This window comes from Rhineura floridana, chromosome 3, assembly GCF_030035675.1.
Source record: "Rhineura floridana isolate rRhiFlo1 chromosome 3, rRhiFlo1.hap2, whole genome shotgun sequence".
NCBI lineage: Eukaryota > Metazoa > Chordata > Lepidosauria > Squamata > Rhineuridae > Rhineura > Rhineura floridana.
Genome location: NC_084482.1, coordinates 20172426 through 20199722, shown reverse-complemented (window position 1 = coordinate 20199722; position 27297 = coordinate 20172426). Strand labels below are relative to the sequence as shown.

Here is a 27297-nt window from a genome sequence, read left to right as displayed (position 1 = left end):
TCTGAGGGCCTTACCTTCCGGGTGACTCCTGGGTCAAGGAAGCTCTTCAGTTTCTGAATGTATGTGTGGGGTGGGTTCTTCACCTGAAATCTTTCCTGTTCCAGGTTGGGTGGGGGAGAGAGAGAAAGACAGAGAGGGAGGGAGGGAAAGCAGGGAGAAGAATTATTGTGAAATCCTTAAAAACACAAGGAGCCGAGCCCGGCCTAGGTCACCAGACGAAAAAGGTCCCTGCTATTGATTTATTAACACGGTAAGCCTGTGTGTGAGAGAGGCCTGACTTGCACTAATGATAAGGCTGCCTGATGGCTTGCTCAACCTAGTAATCTGAATACCAGATGCTCCTTTTATGCCTGTATGTCTAATAAGCCTGAAAATAAAGCCGTTTCCACTCTCCACCCAAATACATTCTGCTCTGGCTCTTCTGTGGCCTTTTCTTCTGCTCAAACCATAGCAAGGTCTGTGACTTTCAACTTAAGACTGCAGTCTCAGACAAGACCCATCAAACTCAAAAGGATTTACTTCTAAGTAAACATGCACAGAACTGAGTTGAAACAACCTGCTGTCTCCCTCTCTATGCTTTTTGACCTGTCTAGACCCATGCCTTCACCTGGGTACCTACAGAGGGAGAAAAAGGATGTTCCATGATCCCCACCCTAGATGAGTTCATGGAACCTGAGCACTTACTTCATCACTAGAAAGGTGTTGCTATATCACTTGGATGATGGCTCGATGTATCTGTTAGGTCTCCCTCATAGAGCAGGGGCACTTAACATGGTGCCCTCTGTCATCCCTGACCACTGGCCATGCTGGCTGGAGCTGAGGGGAGTTATAGTCCCACAACATATGGAGAGCACCATGTTGGCTGTTTCTGTTAAAGAGGCACAAATAGTTGCTAATAGGGTTTGTCAACTAGGAAAGAGTGCCATGATCTGCTCCTATGCCTATATCAGCACCTTTATCTGCAGGAACCTCCAAATGAAGTTTCTCTTAACATGGAGATAAGCATGATCACTTGCTATTATCTTCAGATCAAGCTGACATTAAATGCATAGGAGCAAGGGCTGATTTTTAAAAAAGGAGGAGGGGTCAACCTTAGTTGCTAGGGAGGGGGCTATCACATTCCAGACTCTTCTCTTGAATCTAGATTTTGTGAGTTTCTTGATTAGATAGGGAGGAACACCATGTATTATTGGCAGCTGGATGCCTCTGCCAGGAGTGGGCTCCAACTGTTCAACAGGGAACTTTGGCGGGGGACACCTAGCCCAGTGAGAGATCATGGACCATGCAATCAAGCCTCAGAGCCCTCTTTAGGAACAGAAGGAAACACAGAAAAGGATGGATGAGGTGCTTCCAGCCAGGGTCTTAATTTGCTGATGGGTCGTTGCAATATCACAAATGGGTCAGTGGCAAAAGTTGTTTTTTTACTTATTGGATTCTCCACAGAAATTAAACAGGGGGGAAAACCACGGGCTGGCATTTTGAAGCTGACAAGATTGTGTGGACTCTGCAAAAAAAACTTGCACACACCAAGAGCACCAATCCTACAGTAAGCACCTGTCTGAAATCACCCATGGACTCAGCCCTGGCCAGCGTAGCCAAGGGTCAGGAACAACAGGAATTGTAGCCCAACAACATCTGGAGGTCCACAGGTTCCCCATCCCTGAAGAGGGGATATATAGTACCAACCACTGTGATTGGTAGATTATATGAAGCCTCTGGATTGGCCAGGCCTTGAATTCTGCATTTGCAACATAGGACTCCCTTTGCTTCCTGGCTGCGGCTGATGGGAGTTGTAGTCCAAAACATCTGGAGAGTACCAGGTTGATGAAGGATGCCCTCAACCTGTGGCATTTCATACAGTTCACAAGGTAACCTGCAGCTGCCTCAGTTGAGAGCAGCATCCATGGGTGGTTTGTACTTGTTTCATACACATCTAACCCATCATGGCCAGCTCCAGGATTGAGGCGTCCCTCAGCAAAGTTGCCACTGGTGGCCCCCCTCCTATACTGGTGAGCCCCCTGTAACTTACCTAGTGGTAATGGTGGTGGCAGAGACAGTGGTCCAATCAGCTGAGTGGAGGAACCAGCCAAGTTTAATTTCCCACAATGTCTGTGATGTAGCATTTGGGGCATTGCGGGAAATGTAAATTGTGGCTTCCAGACCCAGACTCTGTTTTAGAGGGGGCAGGACAGGCATTAGGCATTATGAACAAATTGGCACTGTTCCACAGTAAATTCCCAGTATAGAGGCACCCTGCAAATATAATTAAATAGCTTTTTCACCACTTAGAAACTTCAGCAAGTACAGTAGGGCCCCCGCTTTTCGGCAGCCCGCTTTGCAGCGTTCCGCTACTATGGCAGCTTCCAATTAGAGTACGGCCCCACTCATACGGCGCTTGTTCCGCTTTTACGGCATTTTTCGGGCATCAGGCACCATTCTATTGAATGAGTTCCGCTTTTTGGCGGGTTTCGCTTTTTGGCGGGGGTCTGGAACATAACCTGCTGTATGAGTGGGGCCCTACTGTACACAGTATATACATGACTTTAATGATAACATTAAATAATGGCCTGTAACATGGAAGACAGATGTTGATGTTTCTTCCTGTTAATCATTTGGGTAACAGGGATACCATTCCCGTAATACCAAAGAATTCATCAGTCGAGTATTTAAAAAATTATAAGGGGATGTGGCCTGTTCTTTTAAAGGAAGTCCAGGGCCTGTGGCTCCAGGGGAGAACAAGTTGTTCCTGGCAGTGACCCTGTCTGAGTTATAGGCCTATGCCATGATATGATTTGTAGCTTCAATAGCAGAGAGGTATCTTACCCCCACATCACACCTTCCTTACCTGGTCGCAAATGAGGTCCCATTTCTTGTCGTTGTCGTATTGCCGGAGGAGACGGGCCTTGTCAGGAGGGAGGTTCATGGAGCTCTGAGGAGAGGAGCAGAGGGACAAGTAGTGTGGATGGAGCTCTTGGACTGCTTTCACAGAATCCATGTTGGAAAACGTGAAAGGACTTCCTCTTTCAAGGGAAAGAGTAGGCAGGACATTGGATTGTCAAGGGGCATATTGGTTACATTCAGCAATGTGCTGACTGGGTGAAGGGTCGGTCTGGCAGACTCCCAAGACTGGTCTGGTCTGGACAACTCAAGATCTACTGACTTGTCTAGTGTCCAGAATTTTAATCAGAATCATATAATGTCCAGGAATAAAATACTATAATAAGCCAGTGGCCTTCAACCTTTTCAGGAAAGGATCTTCCTTTTACTCCAAAGGTACAACATGGGATCCACATTTACAATGCAATCTTATACATATCTACTCAGAAGGAGGCCCCATTGAATTTAATGAGATGTACTCTCAGGTAGGACTGCATAGCAGGTAGAGATGTCAGAGAATTCCACTGGAAACAGAAATGGAAGCAGAAATTGCCACAATTGCATGTTTGTCCAAAGTTAGGAGTGGAAACCACACAAGCAAATACAAGTGGTATTTGCTATCTTTCTTTTTTTTTTTGCTGCAAATGTTATGTCAATAATTATATTATTTTCTGCAGTGCTTTTGACATTCCCTTCCATTGAAATTCTTTCATCACATCAACCCTTTGAGAACGGGCAATAACACCCCCCCAACTTATCTGTTTGCCTGGTTTTTTCTGCTTGCCCATGTGTGTCCTCTCTGTGTGTGCAGGAGAGAGATGGGGGTGGCCACACCCACCACTAGCGCGCAGACCCCAGAGGGTTGGCCAAGGGTGAATATGGCCCTTGTGCCAAAAAAAGCTAACCGTTCCTGGTCAACAGGTCTGCAGCCCAAAATATTTCCTTTCAGATTCTTTAATATGCGTTTGTCTTTCTCTTCCTTTCTCCTTCTCTGTCCCCTGTCTTCCTCCTTTCCCCTCCTTTCTGCTTCCCTCTCTCCCAAAGATAAGACAGGGTGTGTGGGGCAACCCACTTCAAGTTGTGGAGGGTAATGCACTAGACCAGTGGTTCTTAACCTTTTCCACTGCCAGCACCCCTTGGATTTCCAAAATATGCTTTTGCACCCCCTGAAAAAATACTGTTATTTTTTTATATTTTATTTTAATGTGTGTTATAGCCTAACTTAGCTAAGATAAATGACAGTTTTTAAAATCTCGCACCCCTAGAAAAAATGTCTTGCACCCCCAGGGGTGAGTGCACCACAGCTTAAGAACCACAGCACTAGAAGAAAACCAATGTACTATAATTTGTTGTTGTTGTTGTTGTTATTATTATTATTATTATTATTATTTCTATCCCACCCTTCCTCCCAGCAAGAGCCCCAGGCGGCAAACAAAAGCACTAAAAACACTTTAAAACATCATAAAAACAGACTTTAAAATACATTAAAACAAAACATCTTTAAAAACATTTTTAAAAAGCTTTCAAGACATTGTTTTTTTAAAAAGTTTAAAAACATAATAAAAAGCAATTCCAACACAGACGCAGACTGGGATAAGGTCTCATCTTAAAAGGCTTGTTGAAAGAGGAAGGTCTTCAATAGGCACCAAAAAGATAACAGAGATGGCTCCTGTCTAATCTTTAAAGGGAGGGAATTCCACAGGGTAGGTGCTGCCACACTAAAGGTCAATTTCCTATGTTGTGCAGAACGGACCTCCTGATAAGATGGTATCTGCAGGAGGCCCTCACCAGCACAGCACAGTGATCAACTGGGTATATAAGGGGTAAGACGGTCTTTCAGGTATCCTGGTCCCAAGCTGCATAGGGCTTTGTACACCAAAACTAGAACCTTGAACTTGGTCCGGTAGCAAATGGGCAGCCAGACCAATTCTTTCAGCAGTGGGGTGACATGTTGGCGATACCCTGCCCCAGTGAGCAGTCTTGCCGCCGCATTTTGCACCAGCTGCAGCTTCTGGACCAACCTCAAGGGCAGCCCCACATACAGCGCATCACAGTAATCCAGCCTAGAGGTTACCAGTGGGTGGACAACAGGGGTCAGACTATCCCAATCCAGAAACGGCCGCAGCTTTCTTATCAGCTCAAGCTAGTAAAAGGCACTCCTAGCCACTGAGGTCACCTGTGCCTCTAGCAACAAAGATGGATCCAGGAGTACCCCCAGACTACGGACCTGCTCTTTCAGAGGGAATATGACCCCATCCAAAGCAGGCAACTGACCAATTATCTGAACTCAGGAACCACCAACCCACAGTGCCTCCATCTTGCTAGGATTCAGACTCAGTTAACTGGCCCTCATCCAGCCCACCACCAAGTCCAGGCACCGGTCCAGAGCTTGCACGGCCTCTCCCGATTCAGATGTTACAGAGAAATAGAGCTGGGTATCATCAGCGTACTGCTGACACCTCGCCCCAAATCTCCTGATGACCACTCCCAAGGGCTTCATATAGATGTTAAACAGTATGGGGGACAAGATGGTACCCTGCGGCATCCCACAGCACAACTGCCAGGGGGCCAAAAGACCATCTCCCAGTGCTATTATCTGAAAACAACCCTGGAGATAGGATCGGAACAACTCTAAAACAGTGCCTCCAACACCCATCTCACCACGTCGGCCCAGAAGGATGCCATGGTCAATGGTATCAAAAGCCACTGTGAGATCAAGTAAGAGTAACAGGGTTGCACTCCCCGTCTTTCTCCCGATAAAGGTTATCCATCAGGGTGACCAAGGCCGATTCAGTCCCATAACCAGGCCTGAACCCAGGCTGGAATGGGTCAAGATAATCTGTTTCATCCAAGAGTACTTGCAATTGCTGCACCACAACCCTCTCAATCACCTTCCCTAAGAAGGGGGTATTTGCGACTAGTCGGTAATTGTCACAGACCAATGGGTCCAGGGTGGGCTTTTTCAGGAGCGGTCGGATTATCGCTTCTTTCAGGGCAGCTGGATCCACTCCCTCCCACAATGATGCATTGACCACACCCTGGATCCATTCGGTCAAACCTCCTCAGCAAGCTTTAATAAGCCAAAAGGGGCAAGGGTCGAGAGGACACGTTGCTGGCCGCATCATTGTAAGCACCTTGTCTACGTCATCAGGCCGCATACACAGAGTGATCTTTTTATGTCTGTCAGCCCTCACTGTCTTTCTCCATTCTTAATAAAATATAGTTCAAGGGCTAAGTTCAAGGTTCTAGTTTTGGTGTACAAAGCCCTATACAGCTTGGGACCAGGATACCTGAAAGACCGTCTTATCCCTTATATACCCAGTCAATCACTGCACTTTGCAGGTGAGGGCCTCCTGCAGATACCATCTTATCAGGAAGTCCATTCTGCACAACATAAGAAATGTACCTTTAGTGTGACGGCACCTACACTGTGGAACTCCCTCCCCTTAAATATTAGACAGGTGGCATCTCTGTTGTCTTTTTGGTGCCTACTGAAGACCTTCCTCTTTCAACAAGCCTTTTAAGTTGAGACCTTATCCCAGTCTGCGTCTGTGTTGGAATTGCTTTTTAATATGTTTTTAAACCTTTTTTTTTAAGATGTTGTTGAAGCTTTTTGAAAAAAATGTTTTTAGAGATGTTTGGTTTTAATATATTTTAAAGTCTGTTTTTATGATGTTTTAAAGTGTTTTTAGTGCTTTTGTTTGCCACCCTGGGCTCCTATTGGGAGGAAGGGCAGGATATAAATCTTATAAATAAATCAATAATCGATTATATATGCCTCCCCCTTGCCATAGGCAGGTAAGCTTTTCTCAAGCACTCTGGGTTAGGTACAGAGGAAATAGTCCATGCACTTGAGAGCCAGGAGGCCTGAGCCTTTCCAGGCCCTTTCCTCACTCAATGCTACAAGATCCCAGTGTTAAAACACAAGCCCTAGGATGAGGAACCTGTAGCCCTCCAGATGTTGTGTGACTCCAACTCCCATCAGCCCCAGCCAGTACAGCCAATTGTCAGAGATGATAGGAGCTGTAGTCAACTCATGTGGAGAGCCACAGGTTCCCCTAGCCAGTATAAGGATTTATGAGGCTGCTGTTTACAGTGAAAGGTTAGAGACACTCAATAATATTGCACTATATTACATTGAGAAACTCAAGAGTAAGGAAAAAGTCAAGAGTCACCATGTTGCCTTGATACAAGGAGGAAATAATGACCACGTGTGTGTGTGTGTGTATGTATATATTTATAGCTTTAAAAGAAAAGTGTGTATGTGTCACTTTTCGGCAATAAAAGCAGTACTGCAACATCTCTTCTCCTACCCAAGTGCAGTATGTATTCATTTGCAGGAAATTTAAGAAATCTCAAAAATAAAACCAAACATGACTCACTCAGCTCCCAGAATAGTACGGTTTCAGAGCTTCATACTGAAAACTGATACTAAGAGCAACTTCCGTATATCTGTACTAACAGCTATAAGCTAAAGCATTCCTGCTGCCTCTACACAACAAAACTTGGATTTGTAACCACACAAACTTTTAGCTTGGTTTATAGTACTGTGAGGAATGGGATAAGTACATATGATACTGTCAATAATACATGGGTCAGGGAAGCATTTTCTACATTGCTTTACATTTACAGCTGTCACTGTATTCCCAGAGCTGGGAGATTTCAATTATAAACCAGCAGATGTGGCTTTAAGTGCATTGGTCTGTGATCTGTTGTCAAAAGTAGTCAAGGCAGAACAGGAATTCCCAACCTGCGCACAACAAGAAAGCGTCTTTCTCCATATCAACTTGCCCACCGTTAAGAAAGCCAGGCAAGGCCTTCCTGATCATACCCAAAGCTGCAGAAGTTTGCTTAGTGGTGACCAGAGGGAGGGCTTTATTGGTAGTGGCACCATTTCTGTGGAAGCAACTTCCCTCTGAATTGACATTAATGTAATTTCAGTGCTTGCTGAAAACACATTTTTCCTCACAGGCCTTTGCTCTCCATTAATACCAGCTGGTTGAAATAAAGGCTGCTGTATTTTATTCTGAATTTTGTAATTTGATTGTACTTGGTTTTTGCACACAACTTTGTTATTATGTACGAAAAGAAATATAGAAAAAGTTTTTTTTTAAGTTCAATAAATAAAAAATTGAAAGCACACACACAAACACACGTGGTATCTTTCCTTTGAACCATGACACATTCCCTGCTCCCATTCACGCACATTTCTGTACCATTCACAAACTTGCCCTTTACACCATGAATGGGCACACATTTATTCCTTCCTACCATCCCTACAGCCATACAGTCCATGTTACCATTTACACACACACACACACACACACACACACACACTCAGGACTGATTCATAACAGGCCAGCTCTACTTTGAAAAGGCAGGCTACCTGCCAGACTAAGAAGCCCGCAGACTCTGACTCACTCGGTCTCTGACTCCTTGGAAATGCAAGGAGGATGGAGTCTCAACAAAGTCACTTTTGTTCTAGCGGGGAAGGAATCAGAAGTGACGAGAGTGGCCATGAGAAGGCAAAAGGCCCACATTACATTCCTCCAAACTGCTCCCAGCAGAGCCCCTTTTGCCTCTGCAACTGCCAACTACGTAAACCTTCCATACCTCTCCCAGTACTGGTAGCAGAGGAGGCAGCTTTGCGCATTGTAGGGGTCTCAAAATCAAATGGGCTGAAGAGCCAGAATCCCCACCTAGCAGATGCCCAGGGACAACACCCATACTTTTTAAACAAAAAGGTCAATTCCAAACCATCAGTTCTACCTAAATCAAATAATACACTTTAAAAAATAAGATGAACACCGACACCCCCTTCCTTTGCAGCTCTGGCATACATGCCATCTGGTCTTAATCATTCATAGTACTCCACTATCCTGTTCCCAACCCACAACTGACCTGCACTGCTGATTTAGAGGGAATGGGGAGGAGAGGCTGAAGCTGTGGCATGCAGTAGCAACTGCTGGTGAGTCAGCCCCTTGGCCCTACCAGAGGGATTTGCTTCCTAGCCCTGGAGATAGTCCAACCATTTGTGTAGAATGTGGCAGGGGTGGTGCAGGCCATCATTAGGCACCCGTAAAGGACCTGGTAAGGTCTTCAGGCCTTATGTTTGCCACCTGTGGTCTCACAGGTAAGGTACCAAAATACTGTGGTGTGAGAACAATTGGGGTCTAAGTTTTGCCTGTCCAAGAATCATACTACACAGCCATCAGCTTGGATGGCTTTAAAAGAGGATTAGACAAATTCAAAATGGATAAGGCTGTCAATGGCTACTAGCCATGATGGCTGTGATCTGCCTCCACCGTCAGAAGCAGTCTGCCCCTGAATACCAGTTGTTGGGGATCGCAAGTGGGGAGAGTGCTCTTGCAGTCAGGTCCCACTTTTGAGTTTCCCATGGGCATCTGGTTGGCTACTCTGAGAACAGGATGCTGGACTAGATGGGCCCAGCAGAGTTCTTCTTATGTTCTTACGTTAGATGGCAACTAGAGATCTCATCCATCTTCTATTACTAATAGCCAGCACAGTCCTAGGAGTGCCACTGCTTATGTAGCCAAAAGGACACCACCTATGCACAAGAGAGAGGTATCAGCAAGCTCAGGGGAACCCTTTTGCAGAAGTACAAAAAACTGGCTGGCAAAAAAAACCCTTTGAGGGATACCCAAAGACAACCCAATGAGGACTGAGCATGCTCAGTGGCCACACAACACAGAGCAATTTGAGATGTGTGTGTATGTGTGTTGGAATGAAGCATCCTGAAAGAAAAGCCAGTGTATCTACAAGGTATCTACAATTCCTTTTCCATCCCCTTCCTTACCCCATTAGAATTTCAGGAAGCAGATTTCAGTCAGAACCCAGCACAACTGATCTTGGGATGGCGTATCGGATTGGGTTCTTGAAGCAAGGATTATCTTTCACAGAGAGCATCTTCAGGTAAACCAACCAGGCGGGGGGCGGGGAGAGGCTTGTAAAGTGTACTGGTTTCTAGAGTATAGAGCAGCCTTTCCCAACCAGTGTGCCTCCAGATGTTGTTGGACCACATCTCCCATCAGCCTCAGCCATTGGCAATGCTGGCTGAGGCTGATGGGAGTTGTGGTCCAACAACATCTGGAGGCACACTGGTTGGGAAAGGCTGGTCTAGAACAGGGGGTAGCCAACCCTCCAGCTGTTGTTGGACTTCAGTTCCCATCAGTCCCAGCCAGCATGGCCAAGTGTCAGGGAACATGGAATCCAACAACTTCTAGAGGGCACCATGTTGGCTCTCCTGGTCTAAAGCTTTATAGTTTACAAGGAAGTGATGTGACCAGTCAGCACTGTACCAAGGGCCTTCCCTAGTCCAGGTTTCTGTTTGCTAATGTTTGAAAACTGAATGCAGATATTCTCTATGAGGTCTACCAAGTAGAATTGGCAAAACCTGTCCTTGCTCCTGTGTCTTGAGTGGCTGGATTGCAGGGAGAAGACCCAATGGTGCTCCGTCCAAGATGAGAGAATCCACACCTGCAAACATCCCCAGATATGAAGGTAATGGAGTTCTCAGGAATGTTACTGTAAGTGTATCACTTTAAGCAACACCAGGTTGAAAAAAAAAATTAAAATGAACCATCGGACCACCCCTGGTCCAGATTGGGATTATAATGTGTAGGGAGGTGAGGTTTAGCCCTTCCATCCCTGACATAATATTGAAAAAGTTGGAGAAGGGCCACATCAGGGGGAAGGGCCATAGCTTGATGGGAGAGCACATGCTTTGAGAGCAGAAGGTCCCGGGTTCAATCCCTGGCATCTCCAGGCAGGGCTGGGAAAAGACTTGCTGTGTGAAATCCTGGAAAGCTACTGCCAATCCGTTACTGGAACTAATGGTCCAACTTGGTATAAGGCAGCTTCTTAAATTCCTAAGAGATCATACCACTCCAAAGCATGGCAAATAGCAATAGTAACCACCACAACAAAACCCCATTGGCACCAATGGGAGCTTGTTTTCTTATGATTCTTTGCCATTCGGGGTAGGGGCAATTTTTTAGGGCTATGGCGGGGGGGGGGAATATTAACCCTCCTCTCTCTACACACTGTGGTCCTAATCCAGATTGGGGGCTCCTGCACTTGATTTTTAATTAAACACACCCACACCCACACAGTGAGAACAAGTGTTGCTTTTAAAGTAACATGTAGTTAGACCCTGAGTAAGAAGTTAGTAAAGTACAAGCACTGGCTCAGTTGCAGGCTGAAATCCTATGCACACTTACCAAGGAGTAAGTCTTTCTGAAATCGATGGAACTTACTTCTGAGTAAACATGCATTTGATTGATTGAGCATGGAGTTACTGTGATGCAGAATACATGATTCCTACATACACTAATTTCCAGAATGTAATAGGAACTCTTCTAGTAACAGAAAAAAGTGTTGGGATCATTTCCTTCCATTTTCTGATTGCATATTTTTCTGTTCCAGAATAGAAATACAAATATATTATATCCTTGTATATGCTGTTAGGGATGGTTGAGGAATTTGAGTTCTGTGAATTTTGATAAAGATAAAAACGTCATTATCCTTTGGATGTCACTCTCCTTCAAATTATAGTATAAAGTGCTTAGCTAAAAAACAACAACACCAAGTGTGTTTTAAAAATGCGTATCTTAGGATAAAAATGTTTAGAAATACATATGTTGAAACAAAACACTTTTTTTAAATATGACTTTTTCATACAGATTATTTTTACCAAAAAAACACACAGATTAATGTGGAAACAGGATGGAATGGGCATGCATGAATGGACAGATATGAAACTGACACAGACCAGAAACAGACTGATCCATCCATCCCTAGCTATGAATCGTGGTTGTATTTTGTTTCTGTGTTTATTTGGGTATACCAGCCTTCCTCATCCTGATGCCCTCCAGAGTTTTGGACTACAACTCCCCAGCAGCGTCAACCAGCATAACCAATTTTAAGGAATAATGGGAGTTGTTGTCCAAAACATCTGGAAGGCACCAGACTGGGGAAGGCCAGCTTAGACCTTAACCAAAATATTTTATTTATTTTTATTTTATTTCATTTATATACCGCCCTAAGCCTAACGGCTCTCTGGGCGGTGTACATAAGAGATAAACAGCTCAATATATAACTACAATAAATATAAAAGTCAAAAACCAAAAAGACAAACAACAACAAAAACCAAACAGCATCATAATACAACACTAGTAAAATACAATTAGAAATACACTTTAAAAACAGGTTAAAATACACTTTAAAATGCCTGGGAGTATAAAAAGGTTTTCACCTGACGCCGAAAGGATAGCAGCGTCGGCGCCAGGCACACCTCATCGGGGAGACTATTCCACAATTCGGGGGCCACCACCGAAAAGGCCCTAGATCTAGTCACCACCCTCCGAGCTTCTCGATGAGATGGCACTCGGAGGAGGGCCTTAGATGTTGAGCGCAGTGTACGGGTAGGTTCATATTGGGAGAGGCGGTCCACCAGGTATTGCGGTCCCATGCGGTGTAAGGCTTTATAGGTCAAAACCAGCACTTTGAATCTAGCCCGGAAACAAATAGGAAGCCAGTGCAGACGAGCCAGAACAGGTGTTATATGAGCGGACCTTCTGGTCCGCGTCAGCAATCTGGCCGCTGCATTCTGGACTAGTTGTAGTTTCTGAACAGTCTTCAAGGGCAGCCCAACATGGAGCGCATTGCAGTAGTCCAATCTAGAAGTTACCAGAGCATGAACAACAGAGGTGAGGTCATCACCGTCCAGATAGGGACGTAGCTGGGCTACCAAGCGAAGATGGTAGAAGGCATTCCGTGCCACCGAGGCCACCTGGGCCTCCAGTGACAAGGAAGGATCAAAAAGAACTCCCAAGCTACAAACCTGTTCCTTCAAGGGGAGTGTAACCCCATCGAGAACAGGATGAACATCCACCATCTGGGCAGGGGAAGCACTCACCAACAACGTCTCAGTCTTGTCTGGATTGAGCTTCAGTGTGTTCGCTCTCATCCAGTCCATTATCGCGGCCAAGCAACAGTTTAGTACGTCAACAGCCTCACCTGGGGAAGATGAGAAGGAGAAATAGAGTTGCGTGTCATCAGCATACTGATGACAATGCACCCCAAAGTTCCTGATGACCGCACCCAGCGGCTTCATGTAGATGTTAAAGAGCATGGGGGACAGTACTGATCCCTGTGGGACTCCACAATGGAGAGTCCAGGGTGTCGAGGAATGTTCCCCAAGCACTACCCTCTGGTGATGTGTCTTGTCTTGGAAAATAAAAAGCATCAAAGAAACCATTCCAAAAAGGTAACTAGCTGCCTGGTTTCTATCAGTCTTGGGGCCTATTAAAGGGCAGTTCCATGTCTGGAACCTTCCTCCGAGGAGGCAGGCACTTTGATCACTGGTGATGAACTAAGATGAAGCATAAATCTGGCTCTGCTATGGTGCATTCAGCTAGTGTAGGCAGTGCTAGGCACCTCCTTACCTGACCATGTTTAGAGACACCTTAGCTTTACTAATGAACTCATTGTCGTCCTTAAGGGTAATTTTATCTACACAAAATCTCACTGCATGATAAAGACTTACGTTTCCTGTCTAAACCGACTTCCTGTGGTTCATTAACCGCAGACACAGAAAGGCGTTGTCACTTATTTCCTGAACTGACAGAATTGGGGCTGGGGGAGGAGCAAGGCATTCTGGGTAATAAGCATACCAGATTTAACTTTAAGAGCGTTCCTGCCTTGACACCACATGAAATGGATGTCAGAGGCAACACCTGCAAGACCTGGGCAAGCTCTTTAAAAAAGGTTGCATCCATTTTCAACTCGTGGAGATAACTTGGGAAAACCAAACTGCATTTCTTGGCTTTGGTTCAGGAAAATCAGCCAGCAAATCTCAGATCAAGTGTAGGGCACTTGGTTGGCTTGCAATATGACACCAGGGACTCTCAGTCTATGTTAAGCACTCCTAGATCTTGGGCACATTCCTTTATCACCTTCTCTTGGAAGACTGAATGTAAAGTTCCCACGCTCTCACTCTAAAGGGGGATCTTGTAGCCTTTAAAAATAATACTTGGACGATCTTCCTTGGAACCCTTGGTTAACAATGGCTAGATAGAGTCATACTGTTAATCATTCTCATGCAGCATTCTGAAATGGACCTTATGCTGAGGGACATCTTTTGTGGCAAAGTCCAACAATTTCCCCCCTCATCCTCTTTTTGCTCAAAGCAGGAAACAACCATTTAGACCGCACATCCTATGGTACTTCTGCAAAGGCACTGTAGACCTAAAGGCAGCAGTTGCTATGGCAGCATGTACTCAAGCAGTGCACCCAAACTATGTTTGTTGCAGGGACTGAGGACACCAAATCAAGGCATCCAGTCCCCACATTATAGCCCTGTTGGCAAGACTTTGGAACTGAGCTGGGCTCAAACCTTAATTTGAATCATAGATTAATTGGGTAGGTTTCTTCAATACATGTCACATTTCATTTTCCTAATGTAAATAGAATAGTAATCTTCTACCAAACAAGACCACTGCGAAGATAAATGAGATAACGATTGTAGACTTCCAGTCCTTTGTCTACGAAAGGTGCAGTAAAAATCATAAGATCGCCAAAATATGCAGTGTTAAGGCCAAGATCTAATTGTGAAACATTAACGGCGCAAGTTTATGCATTTCTATTTAGAAGGAAGCCCCATTGAGTTCAAAGGGACTTACTCCCAGGTAAGGGTGTAAACGATTGCAACCTAATACGCAAAGAAAATCAAATTGATTAACTAGAAAAATATATTATTTACTGCTGAATCTGGACTACAGATGAATAAATAATAATAAATTATAATTAAATTATAAATAAATAAATAAATTCTATAGGGGGCGGGGAATGGGAAAGAGACCTAGGAGGTTAGGAGGTTGGGACATGAATGTAAATAGGTCTGGAATAACATTCAAACAAGTATGATCAGCTCGAGTCTCGAAGGAAGCCTTTTCGAAGTTCACTGTCAGTGATACTTAGCTATCCATAGGCAGAAGCATTTATACAATTGGATGTGATGAATGAACCCTGTTTGGTGATGCCTTACTACACATGCTGATTTTATGCATGTATTGTGGGACTGTTCAATGACAAGATATATTTTAGGAGTAGACCATGACATTATTTGCAGGAATAACTGCTTATTTTATTTTATTCCGTTTGATGCAAAAATGATATTGTTGTGCTATCTGGGGAAGAACTACTAATGGAATCTTGGAACTGATTTTGATCTTGTCCATTAGCACAACATCGTATATCAGCTGCAAGGTGGGGGAAAAGGGAAAGTACTCCAAGCAATTGTATTGGTCAGGATTGAGAGAATATGGTCAATAATATTTAGATCTAAATTGACACATTTTGTTGAGAGTCCATGAAGGAAGAAAACTAAGGATTACTTCTATTATTTGTTGGAATGATAAATGTATACTGTTAACTAGGAATGAAAGAATGTATCAATTTTGGTTTTTTATTATTATTATTATTGCTTAAATTTCTGTCCCACCCTTTATCCCAGAAGGAGCCCAGGGCGGCAAACAAGGGACAAAACACTAAAAACATCTTAAAAACAAAACATTTAAAAAACACTTTAAAAATAAAACATCTTAAAAACATTTTTAAATCTTTTAAAACATTGTAGTTCTTTCAGTTTCTTATTTTTCTAACCTTCATTTCCGTTCTCCACATTTCTGTAAGCAATCTATGAATTTAATAAAAAATTCCTCATGAAAATTCTTCAGTAATTTAGTATGAATTTCTCATAATAAACACAGTTTTAACTAATGTACACATTTTTGCAAGCAATTTCTCCTAGTGTAATGCATTTTTGTATGTTACTTTCACCGATATATTGATTTTTATGCACACTTTTCCCCTAACTTATGCATTTTTGTAGACATTGCTTGGTTGGACAACTGCATAGCAAAATTTGGAACGTGCGAATTTCAAAGCATGGCTGTGTTTGTTCTCTTACTGTTTCAGAAAGTGTGAATTTGATAGATTCAGCTTTAAACACAAAATAAATCAAATTTATCCCATATCCCTACTGCTAACTCATATGTTGTATTTATGACATTATAATAATAATAATAATAAATTTAATTTCTGTGTCGCCTATCTGACCAATGGCCACTCTAGGCGACGTACAACAGTTAAAACATAATATGATAAAATACAATACAATGATACAATATAAAAACAATATAAGAACAATACAGCAGCAGACAATAATATTAAAACAGGGTAGGAGGCATTCCAATCTTAGTAATTAACCCTCCCCGGAAATCCCGAAGGCCTGTTGAAAGAGCCAGGTCTTTAAGGCTGTACGAAATGTATTTAGGGAAGAGGCATGCCGGAGATCTTGTGGGAGGGAGTTCCAGAGGGTGGGGGCCGCCACTGAGAATGCCCTCTCTCTAGTACCCGCCAATCTAGCTGTTTTTGTCGGCGGGATTGAGAGAAGGCCCTGTGTGGCTGATCTTGTCAGGCGGCATAATTGGTGGCATTGAAGGCGCTCCGTAAAATAAACTGGGCCGAGACCGTATAGGGATTTAAAGGTTAATACCAACACCTTGAATTGGGCCCGGAAAACAACTGGAAGCCAGTGTAGATCGAACAACACTGGTGTGATGTGATCCCGGCGGCGACTGTTCATAAGTAGTCAAGCCGCCACATTTTGTATAAGTTGTAGTTTCCGGACCGTTTTCAAGGGTAACCCCACGTAGAGCGCATTACAGTAATCCAAACGAGAGGTGACCAGGGCGTGTACTACCAGTGGGAGCTGATGAACTGGAAGGTAGGGTTGCAGCCTTCGAATGAGGTGTAGTTGATACCAGGCTGCCCGGCTCACTGCCGAAATCTGAGCCTCCATGGACAGCCTGGAATCAAGTACAACCCCAAGGCTGCGGACCTGGTCCTTCAGGGGTAAACTCACCCCATTGAACTTCAAGTCAACATCTCCCAACCTTCCTTTGTCTCCCACAAGCAGCACCTCGGTCTTATCGGGGTTCAGCTTCAGCTTATTATTATTGGACTGTCGTGTTTTTCTTCTATAATAAGAGAGTATTCTAAAATATAGGTAAGCAAGCAGTTGTCTATTGGCAGTGGAAGAAAGAAGCTGCGGACAAGTACTATCAATGAAGTAATTATTGCTTCATCTCCATTCCTGTTAACTGGGGTGTAACAAGAGGGGCACATACCCTGAGTGGAAGCTAATCAGGAATACAAATGGGGCAAAGTTAACGTCATATATTGTCCATTTATTCTATTGTATTTTTTTTGTATGTATTTGGTTTTAAATTACTGACAAGCTATTTGGCATTTTACATATTTGTAAGTCACTTTAAGGCTTTTTTTTTGTTAGAAAGCAATGTATAAACGCATTAATTAATTAAAATAATGTTATGCTACTTTTTTTTCCTTTTTAGTATGGAATAATCAGATTTACTTTCAAAGTGGTAGATGAAAAGCCAGATGCTGTACAGCAGGGATAGTCAATGTGGTGCACTCCACATCTTGCTGGACTATAGCTCCCATCATCCCTGACCACTGGTCATGCTGCCGGAGGAGTCCAACAACACCTGGAGGGCACCTCATTGGCTACCCTTGCTATAGGGGCTTAGGGAGGGCAGCAGGCTAGGTGGAACAGCACTACCCTCCGCTTTACACAGTAAAACACATTCAGCTTTTGAACTCTGCTAGCGGAGAAGAAGAAAATTGGAGACATGTGACTGGTCAGCTATTGCTGATTGGGCCAGCAGCAGACAGCAGTTTTGTTTGTTTGTTTGTTTTGTGTAATGCTTTCTGAGCATGAGAGTCAACTTGATCAGTGGAAAAATGAGATTTTAGCTGCAGTACCTTAAAGGACCCAAACTCTTTTTAAACTCACCCCATATTTTACCAATTGCTCCCCTTGGATATCAGTCCAGAGATAATTATTGTTATACCTTTTTAAAAGATTTATTTATATGTATGTAAAAACTCTTCAGTACTCTGTTTGAACGGATGTGGTGCTAGTTCCTGAGGGGCTGTGGGATGCAGAAATGGGAGCTTACCCTGGCTCCTTTTGGCACTGCACATCCATGGTTTTATTCATTTCATTTGAATGTGCCATCCATGTAACTGTGTTGGTCAACAGTCCATTTAAAAAACAACAACAACCCTTTAAACCAGGGATGGGGAACCTGTTGCCCTCTAAATGTTGTTCAGCTACAGTTCCCATCATCTCTTATCATTGACCAGGCTGGGTGGGACTGATGGGAGCTGGAGTCCAAGAACATTTGGAGGGCCACAGGGAATGTGGAAATGGGGGTGAAGTCCTGGATGGTAAAACAGGGGGCAGGTTTTCTATTGACAAGGGCTCCCAGAATTGGCTTTTCCCACCAGTTAACTGAAGCAGAGCTGAGACATAAACAAAGAAATAATTACCACCACCCCCGGCTTCAAAACAATTACAGTCTTTGGCAGGAATCGCCAAATTCACTTGCCCTGCTTGTTACAGCAAGCATCCCTGGTGAGTGTGATACCTCACCCTTTTCCTGAGCTTGGGCCTGCAGAGGGGAGCAGGGATTGTATCTGCAGTTGAACTATGCTTTGGAAGCACTCCAATTGCCTCGAAAGGCTGTGTGACATGGATGAAACTCTCATGGCACCAGAGAGAGGCAGGTGGGGAATATTTCCGGCAGACACACTGCACCTCGGAGGCACCCTAAACATGGGCAAGCAGCATGGAACAAGCCTCCCCTCTGCTTCTGAGCTTAGAACTGAAGATGATTGCGGCAATTGGACCGCTTTTGAAGCTCAGCTTGACACGTTGTCCTTCTCCTGTTGGGAAAGGAGAAGGGGCATGTATAATCACAAATTTGTGTCTTCCCAAGGATCCCTGCTGCTGATGCAGCTTACCTGCTCACAGGGAAAGGCCTCTTTAATGCCTATAGTGTGGAGAACAACAAAGGCACAGGTACCTCTCCCTTGACTCACCTCAGGTGTTAACTTCCTTAATGGATGCTTCAGGGGAGAACTATGCCAAGGCCTCTATTGATGTTCACAGTGGAATGGAGGGGGTTAAAGAGGCCTTTGCCAGTGAAAGCATATAATGAGGTAGGGAGCTGTGGTGAGGGTCACCGTGAGAAGCCTCAGAGCTCCAGACTGAGCAAACAATTACCTGTCCCTACAGTAAGGCACAGCAGCAATAACACATGTGCAAGCAACGTAGCCCATATAACATCACCCCACGTACTTTCAAGGTCGGGTGAATCAGCCCCGAGCAGCGTGGGTGACACATTCTTCAGAATTGGCCTTGCGACCATCTCAGTCAGACTTTCTACAGAAGTTCAGGCAGCTGATTACTACAATACACAGAACTTTTCCAACAAAGTTAACATCCAGCCACTATTGTCACTGTGGCGTGAACAGGAAATGGAACATCATACAGTTACCAAGTTCCTTCCCATCAGCATCTCAGATCTCCTTAAGTTTGGCTATCTTTTTAAGAATCAGCCAAAGAATAACAGCAGCTTAGGGCAAGAGCTGGTTGCATTTTTTAAAAAAGCTCAATTGAAGAAGGAAAAAAAGAGTGTGGGCGAGAGGAAAAACAAAAACAGAACAGCAGATGGTGGCTTTTTTCCAACATGTTTTTTTTAAAAAGGCAGGCGGGGGGGGGGAGAGAGGGAATATTCCCCTTAAGCAGAGACAGAAATGGCATTGTTATAAAACTATGTTGCCCGAGAGGTAACAAGAAGACATTAGCTGATCAGCTGACATTCTGGGATAGGGAACTGGTTTTTAAGGAAGGAATGATGGCAAACATCTGTATTTTTAGGTCCATATAAGCAGCTTCCCAAACCACAGAACAGTGTGGACACAAATGCCTGCTTGCCCGCCTGCTGAGACTCTCAAACTACAGGTAAAAATATTCTGAAGCATAATGACCAAGCCCTGTCCCCACACCCTCTGCAGGCGAAGGAAGAGCAACATATAGGCAGATGAAAAGGATTTGGCCTGGCCAAAACACACACAAACACACTGGCTTAACAAACAAACTGATCCAATTTGGAGTATTTCCCAGGGGATAAAGAGACACACCCTGCATTAGAAAGCAGCAGGCAAGCCGACTGGGGTCTGTTGGGAAGGTGAGGTGCAGAGGAACAATTTCCAAGAGATCTCAAAGACAATGCACACGCTGCTCTCCAGAGGCCAGATCCAACGGTCCCAATGCCACAAATTTTGTGAAACACAGGTTTTGCCTGAAGTATTAAGTTGGGATGAACAAATGGTCCATTTTGGTTTTTTCCAGTTTCTCATTTTTCCAGTCTTATGTGCAGGTCTCCATATCTGCATATCAATTTGCAATTAAAAAAAAAATCCAAATGACTATTGGTCTCCAAATATATGCTTTCTGGACACACAAAAAAAAGCTTTATACATTTTTGCTCACAATTTTGTGTAATATATGCGTTTTGCAAGCCGTTTTTTGTAATATCCATTTGTGTATGTTAATTTTTACCAACATTTGCATTTTTTGTGCACATTTTCCATAATACACACTTTTTGGTGCAGTTTCTGGTTGGAGAATTGCATTGCAAAATTTGAAGCAGTGTGAATTTTGGAGGACAGCTGAGTTTTGGTGTATGTATTGGTTTGGGAAGTGCAAATTAGATAGGTCTACATTTATATGTGAACCAAACACTATGCCAGTGTTAAGACTAGTGTACACTAACAAAAGATGAGGAAGTAAAACTGGTCTTGAACTGTACCACTTAGAATGCCAACAGAACTATCGCTACACCTACAAAACTTGATGACAAGAGTGAAAGGCTCATGCCTTGCCTTTTGATGTGCTACTTTTCTATGTGTTGTGATTCTGCTCTGTGTATGTGTGTGCGTAGTGGGAAGAACTCAAACATGTTCTCTCTCCACCATAAAGTGCTACAATCCAGAAATGGGTTTGGCATCTTATCTGCTGTTTGTGTAGACCAGACCTTAAGAGAGAAACAGAAGCAGGATTGGAATGGAGACAGGAATGTCCATATCTATAAAGAGTTACAGTCCAGATCTGCATAGTTTTCTGTTTTAATATTTAACATGATGAGGTCCTTTGGAATATTCAAGTAGCTTTCCATCCTAACCACAACCCTGTGGCACTTTAAAGGGCTATTATCCCTATATATCTTAGTCATTTTATTCACTTGATTTATATCCATCCAAAAAATCTTGGAGCAGCTTAAACAATATTTAAAATTGGACATTAAAAATAAAAGGCATGGGGTCAGGGGATGGGAAGGTGCAGAATGCAAAGAAATGGTTCCTCACATCTGGGTGTCTGTGCTTGGTGATGACTGGCTGGTGATTAGGGCCAAGTTCGCTGTTCTTCTCCTTGCCTGAAGCCACAGAACAACTGACTATTGCCACAGAGGTTTTTTTGTAAAAAGGAGAAGGAAGCCGTCATCCGATCAATGGCTGGAACTACGATGTTCTTCTTCTTGCTGGTATTTTCATGTAATGCTTAGCACAACAGCAAGTTCTTCATAGTATTTATCTTCATCTTTACTCCTGGGAGATGGCTGTTAGAATCCTTTTGCCCTGAAACTTACGTTTCTAAGTAGAGGAAGCTTATATGGAGGAGAAATCCATCAAGTGAGAATCCAGGCATTATTTTGCAGGTGGGATTCAATTGCAATACTGGCAAATTCAGTTTGCCCAATTAAAGTGGATTTGGTGCTTTTGCACAACAAACCTGCTTCCAAAAACACAAAAACAACCCCACCCCTGGACTTTTGCAGTAAGGGAAATGACAGGGAAATGCACTGGAAAGTGTGGTATAACAATTGTTTGATGTAAAGTCATATAATCTCCCCATAAACAAATCAGAATTAATGCTCAGTACAGTAGGGCCCCGCTTTACAGCACTTCGCTTTACAGCATTCCGCTAATACAGAGGTTGTCAATTGCAGAAAGGCCCCGCTCCTACGGCGCTTGTTCCACTTTTACAGTGGTTTTTGCTCGTCACGCGCCATTTTCCCATGACGCGCACCATTATCTTCAATGCGTTCCACTTTACAGCGGTTTTCGCTTTACAGTGGGGATCTGGAACATAACCCGCTGTATGAGTGGGGCCCTCCTGTAAACAGCCAGTGTTGTATAACCTCTCCACAAACTTTGTGCAAACAAAACAAGATGAATGTTCAATAAACATGCTCAATAAACAGGTTGTCTGGAAGCGTTCCCTGTCTCAGTGAGAATTTTGCGTGATCGTCAGAATGAGCCTCACCCTTTGAGCTAATAGGCACTGATTATCTTGTATTTCAAGAACTAGGATTCCAAAAAGAATTAGAAAGCATTTCCTCACAATATGACATTCATGCATCACAATAAACCATGGTTTAAATCATAACATATATGAACTATAGAAAGTCTCAGGCTCACATACTCCCCCTCCCCTCCTCTTGCATGGCTGGAAGGACTTTGGAAGCTTTTACTGTTTTCCTTAGCTTGTTATTTCATCTGAACCAGGGGGTTGTGATTTATCACTAATTATGGTCAGTTTAAGCTAACCATAGTGTAACCCACGCTCCCAGTTTGGATGAAACAACAAGCAGAGTTGAAGGGAAACTGAAAGCAAAGGCTTCCAAAGTTCTCCCAGCCATGAGGGAGGAAGAATGAGAAGGGTATGAGCCCAAGGCTCACTGCAGCTCATATGAGCCATGATAAACGAGGGGTTATCATGACATGTGAACACAGCCCATGTTCCACAAAATAGTCATGTTGGGAGTAGAAAAACAACAACCCCTAAATAACCCTTTGCCCCCATCTTCTTTTGCTAGCTTTTGGCTGAGATGACACCTACACCACACTTCTTTCAGGGAATGAATGCACTCATCTGACCTCCGCAGTCTGGTGTACTCTGCCCTGCCCCCACCTTTGGTACATATGGGTGACAGGGACAAAGATGGGAGGCAGGCAGGCCACGCTGGCAGCTTCCTTGCTTTCTGTATAGTTGTGCCAAGGGGAAAACATACCTGTTTTTCCCAGCAGCACTTCCAACCCTTCTACTTGCACAGTGCCAATTTATTAGGAAACATGGTCTCAGCTATATACTTTCTAAACCAAAGTGTCCTTGTAAAGTAGCAAGGTCTGTTGTTGCTGGAGACAGAAGTCTGAACAAGAAGGGAGAGGGCAGGGAGGAGTGGCATGTGAATCTGTGAGTGCACTCAGAGGAACTACTAGAAACTCCTTTGAAGGCTACTGGTTGACCCAGCCATCTGTCTCTCTTCGTAAGGCCAAGAATGCTCTGCGTTCTTGCTTTTTAAAAGCAAATTCTGTGCCAAATTCTGCAAGTGGAATAAATTTTGAACACTAAGTGAAATTTTCATGTGTATTCTTCTTCCATGGAAAAGGTTAAGAAAGGGGCACAGGGCTTTGAAGCCATGCTCTCCTGACCACCAGAAAGATTGGTTATTCTCCTGGTTTCCAAGACTCTTTTAAGGACACAAGCTTGTTTCAACCAAAAGGGCGAGAAACTTGTGTTTGGAAGGAAGGAAGGGGCTCAAAGAATGCTGAATTCAGGGGCCAATACCAAATGTTGTGCACAGAATATACACAGCCATGGAGTTATATTCAGATCAGAATACAAAAAACAAGAAGCCAGGAGAAAACCACTCCCCATCCCTCTTTTACACATGTGCTCATGGCAAGCACACACAATTTCATCTGAAGCTCAACTCCCCCCCCCCTCCTCCATGTGCTGCTTGGCACTCTAGATCTGTAACTTCACCGCCAAAAGGCCCAGATAATGAAAGAGCATGTTAACTCAAGCCAGCTGGACTGAGTGTCCCCCACCATCCGCCTGCCACATACAGCCTCATTTGTTTACCTCCTATTCTCCTCATTTTAGCTCTTCCTGAATCAGATCGGCTTTCAAGGAGCTAAAATTACACCCCTCCTTTTACTCCTCCCCCACCCCTCCATGCAAAAATACACACACAATGGAAGAGGATAGAGCCCTGGCATTTTACTCTCTCTCCTCCCATCCCATAAAGAAGGAAAGCTGCCTGCAGGAAAGGAAGCCATTCTTATCTCGCCTTCCAGATCTGCCAGCCTTCTTAGCAACGCCTAGATACCATTTCCAGTTGCTGCTAAGCCTTCAATCTTCCTGGTCCTTCTGCCCTAGGCTACCTCTGTGCCAGGGGCTGAAATAAGGCTAAGATCATGACAAGTAAATTAATGTGGAAAGCAAGACAGCACCCTTACTCTTGAGTAGGGATGGGAGAGAAATTTGATTCAGCTCACATTAAAAGCTGAATATATCAAATTTGTACTTTCTGAAACAATATCAAGTGAAACAGCTATCCTTCAAAATTTTGCCCTTATCCAAATTTTGCCATGCATTTCTCCACATAAACAAGGTTTACAAACATTCATATATTACGGCAGGAGTTCCCAAACTGTGGTCCAAGGACCACAAGCTTCATTCAGGTCTGTGACATGTGTCTAAAAATACAATAAAAATTAGATAGCATCCATCAACAGCGCATTGGGATTACTACAACAAATATAAATCATTTACTGGTTTGTCAAGACCCTCAGCAATTTTCAAGTGGTCCATGGGAGAAAAAAAGTTTGGGGATCACCACATTAGAGGATTATTCATAAAATGAAATATATCTGTGAAAATAACATGCAAAAATGCATTTTGTTAGGAGATTGCTTGCAAAAATGTGTACATTAGTTAAAACTGCCTAAAAAAGGTGCTTCGGAGAAATTTGCACTAAAAAGGTTAAGAATTTTAATGACATTTTTAGTAAAAAACGCAAATTGCTGCAGAAATGTGGAGAACTAAATTTACAATTGGAAAAATTAGAAATGGAGAGAACTGAAACTGACAGATCCTTCCATCCCTACTTTTGTGCAATGGTTTCAGATTTTCTGTCTCCAGGGAGCACATTCCATATCAACTTGTCTGCTAAGGAACACCTTTTTGTCTTCCATGGAACCCCTGTGTGTTACAGAGATTCTGGTGCATGTTTTAGGGCATACACTCAGGTCACGTGGAGTACTGGCAAAGTCTGTTAGATGCCACCATTGTGCTGCATGAACTGTGAGAGTCTCCTGTATCTGCATACAGTCTCCTGTATCTGCATTTTGCATGGGAAGATCAATAGCAGGAGGCAAACCTATTTTTCAGTGAAAGCTATCTGCTTGAAAACCAGGTAGGAGGGGGCATAGAATGGAGTGACTGGAAATGTGTGATACATCTAGGCAGTTAAAGGGTAGAGAGAACCATCACACTGTCAGGATAGGATCATTTCCTGGCTTACTCTGAGAAACTATTTTTAAATATCCTCAGGGACAGAAGTGATAGCTGCCCATAGAAATCAATGGAGACGTCAAAGATTTTAATGTAGCTGTGATTGGGCACACATATGCTGACCCCCATCCTCCCCCCGAAAAGAAATTGAGGGGGGAAAACAAAATTAAGAAGGAAACCCAGAAAACAGCCCAATGAGGACTGAGTAAACTCAGTGGGCATGGAATGCTGACTGAGGGCTAATCTACATGGTGTTTCACTGTGTGTCTGGTGCTGCTCACATCTTTTAATTTGCATGGTTCACATGATGTTACCAGCAAACAGAAGCTATTAAGCAGCTTCCCCCCTGTAAATCCATACTAACCCAATCTGCTGATAATATGAAAAGGGGAGGAAAAAACATCTCCACTGCACTCGCTCCTCCATGCAAGCCGTTTCGCTCCAATGCTTTTAGGTGGGTGTGTCAATTGTTCCCCTCTGCACGCCCACTATCTCCTCCTCCCTTCTTTAATTTTGTTTCCTATAGGCTGACAATCAACTTCTGGCTGCTCTCCTCTGTTCTGCTGGACTTTTTTATGTTGTTGCAAATGGTGCTGATATTTTTCTTTTCCCCCTAACTTGTGCACAAAAGCATAACACTGATCAAACAAAGATTTATATTTCAGCTGTATCATACCAGTGAAAATACAAATAATTGCACCTCTGACTTGTTGTTTTTAAAAATGGAACCTACTGCAGTTGGTAGAACAAACTGAGCATCCTCGGTTGCCAAGCAACCAGAGGGAGTAGAAATGTTAAATTAGAGGGTGTGGTAATTAGGATGATTGATCCTTCCCCTCAGTGTGAATAGAAAACACCATGTTTGCAGCTGGCATTGAGCCCTTACTGTGGACAGTACAAATAGAAAGCAAAGTTAAAAGCAGCATCTTGAGTACGAGGTAATGCTTCCGTGTGGATAAGCCCTGACTGTTGGAGGAAATAAAGAAAAAACAGGGGGATAGAATAGCGTGGCTGGAATCATAGACAGAAACACTCCATACTGCAACATTTTGTTGTAGTTCAGAAAAATCTGGAGGGCCAAAGTCCTACCTCTTCAGCCTGAAAGATCAGCCAGGGCCCCTTGGGCACCTCTGTCTTAAAACAGGGTCACTGTACTAGCAAAGATGACAGAAATCCTGTGATACCTTAAAGACTCAGAATATATCTACACTACAAGGCTAGGTTTTACTCTAGAACTCAGTACAGGAACGCAGCATCAGGCATTCTAGGCATGATTCAGAATACATAACAGGAGCAGACTAGACACATCTCAGAAGCAGGCTAGGCATCCTTCATAAACAGGCTCAGCATATCTCAGGATACAAACTAGGCAAATGAAAGAAATACCAGACCACATATACCAGGATACAAACTAGGTATGCAGAGGCAACGGCAGACTGTTGCCGCTACACCTTAATCTTATCCACTCATCCTAAATATAAGAGAGGTGGGCGAGCACATACTTGTTCAAGCATTCTCTAGTACTTTCATAATTTTGCTGCAAGGCATGGGCTTTTCCTAGAAGCAGAGAGCATTTTCTGAAGCTGCCTCTTCCAATCTCCTTGACCTTGGCTAAAGCATAAACTCAGGCTTTGACAGACTGCTTTCACTTTCCGCTCTCTGGAAGACTCCAGGTTGTTCATTAAGTGTTATCTTTTCGACAGCTAGGTCTGGGCTTGGTGCCAGTGAGGGAACCTTGTCAGCCATGAGAGATGGGGGGGCAGCGGCAATGGGCTACATTAACCTCACTAAACTCAGAGTTGCCAGAGGCTTCTGGAAACATTTCTCCCATGTTTTCCCCAGCCCTTTCTGTGTAACCCACATTTCATCCTACCAATCTTGCCAAAGGTTCTCCATGGGGCCCATGATACTCCTCCCCCCCCCAATTTCCAGAAGTTTAGTTGTGTCAGCCTGTTGCAGCAAAAAGAACAAAGAGTCTTGAGGCACCTTATGATTTGCATTCCTTGCCTCTGTTTTGAGTTGTTTGTAACTGCATACACAATACATTTAAAGCACATTTAACGTACGTAAGTTTCTCCAAAGAATCCTGGAAACTCTAGTTA

At 43.7% G+C, this 27297-nt stretch overlaps 1 protein-coding gene across 10 annotated transcripts in view; it reads right to left on the bottom strand.

Annotated features, from left to right (window-relative positions):
* FMNL3 (formin like 3) overlaps positions 1 to 27297 on the bottom strand; it is a 130390-nt gene that overhangs the window by 62850 nt on the left and 40243 nt on the right. For 9 of the 10 annotated variants that reach the window (XM_061614840.1, XM_061614841.1, XM_061614850.1 and 6 more), the window contains exons 2-3: positions 2846 to 2929; positions 15 to 95 (exon numbers count right to left, since the gene is read on the bottom strand). In XM_061614840.1, coding sequence (XP_061470824.1) covers positions 15 to 95; positions 2846 to 2929 — 165 coding nt within the window. Of the gene's footprint in view, positions 1 to 14; positions 96 to 2845; positions 2930 to 15561; positions 15569 to 27297 lie in introns of those variants that run through there. The other variant, XM_061614847.1, reaches the window with a different exon arrangement.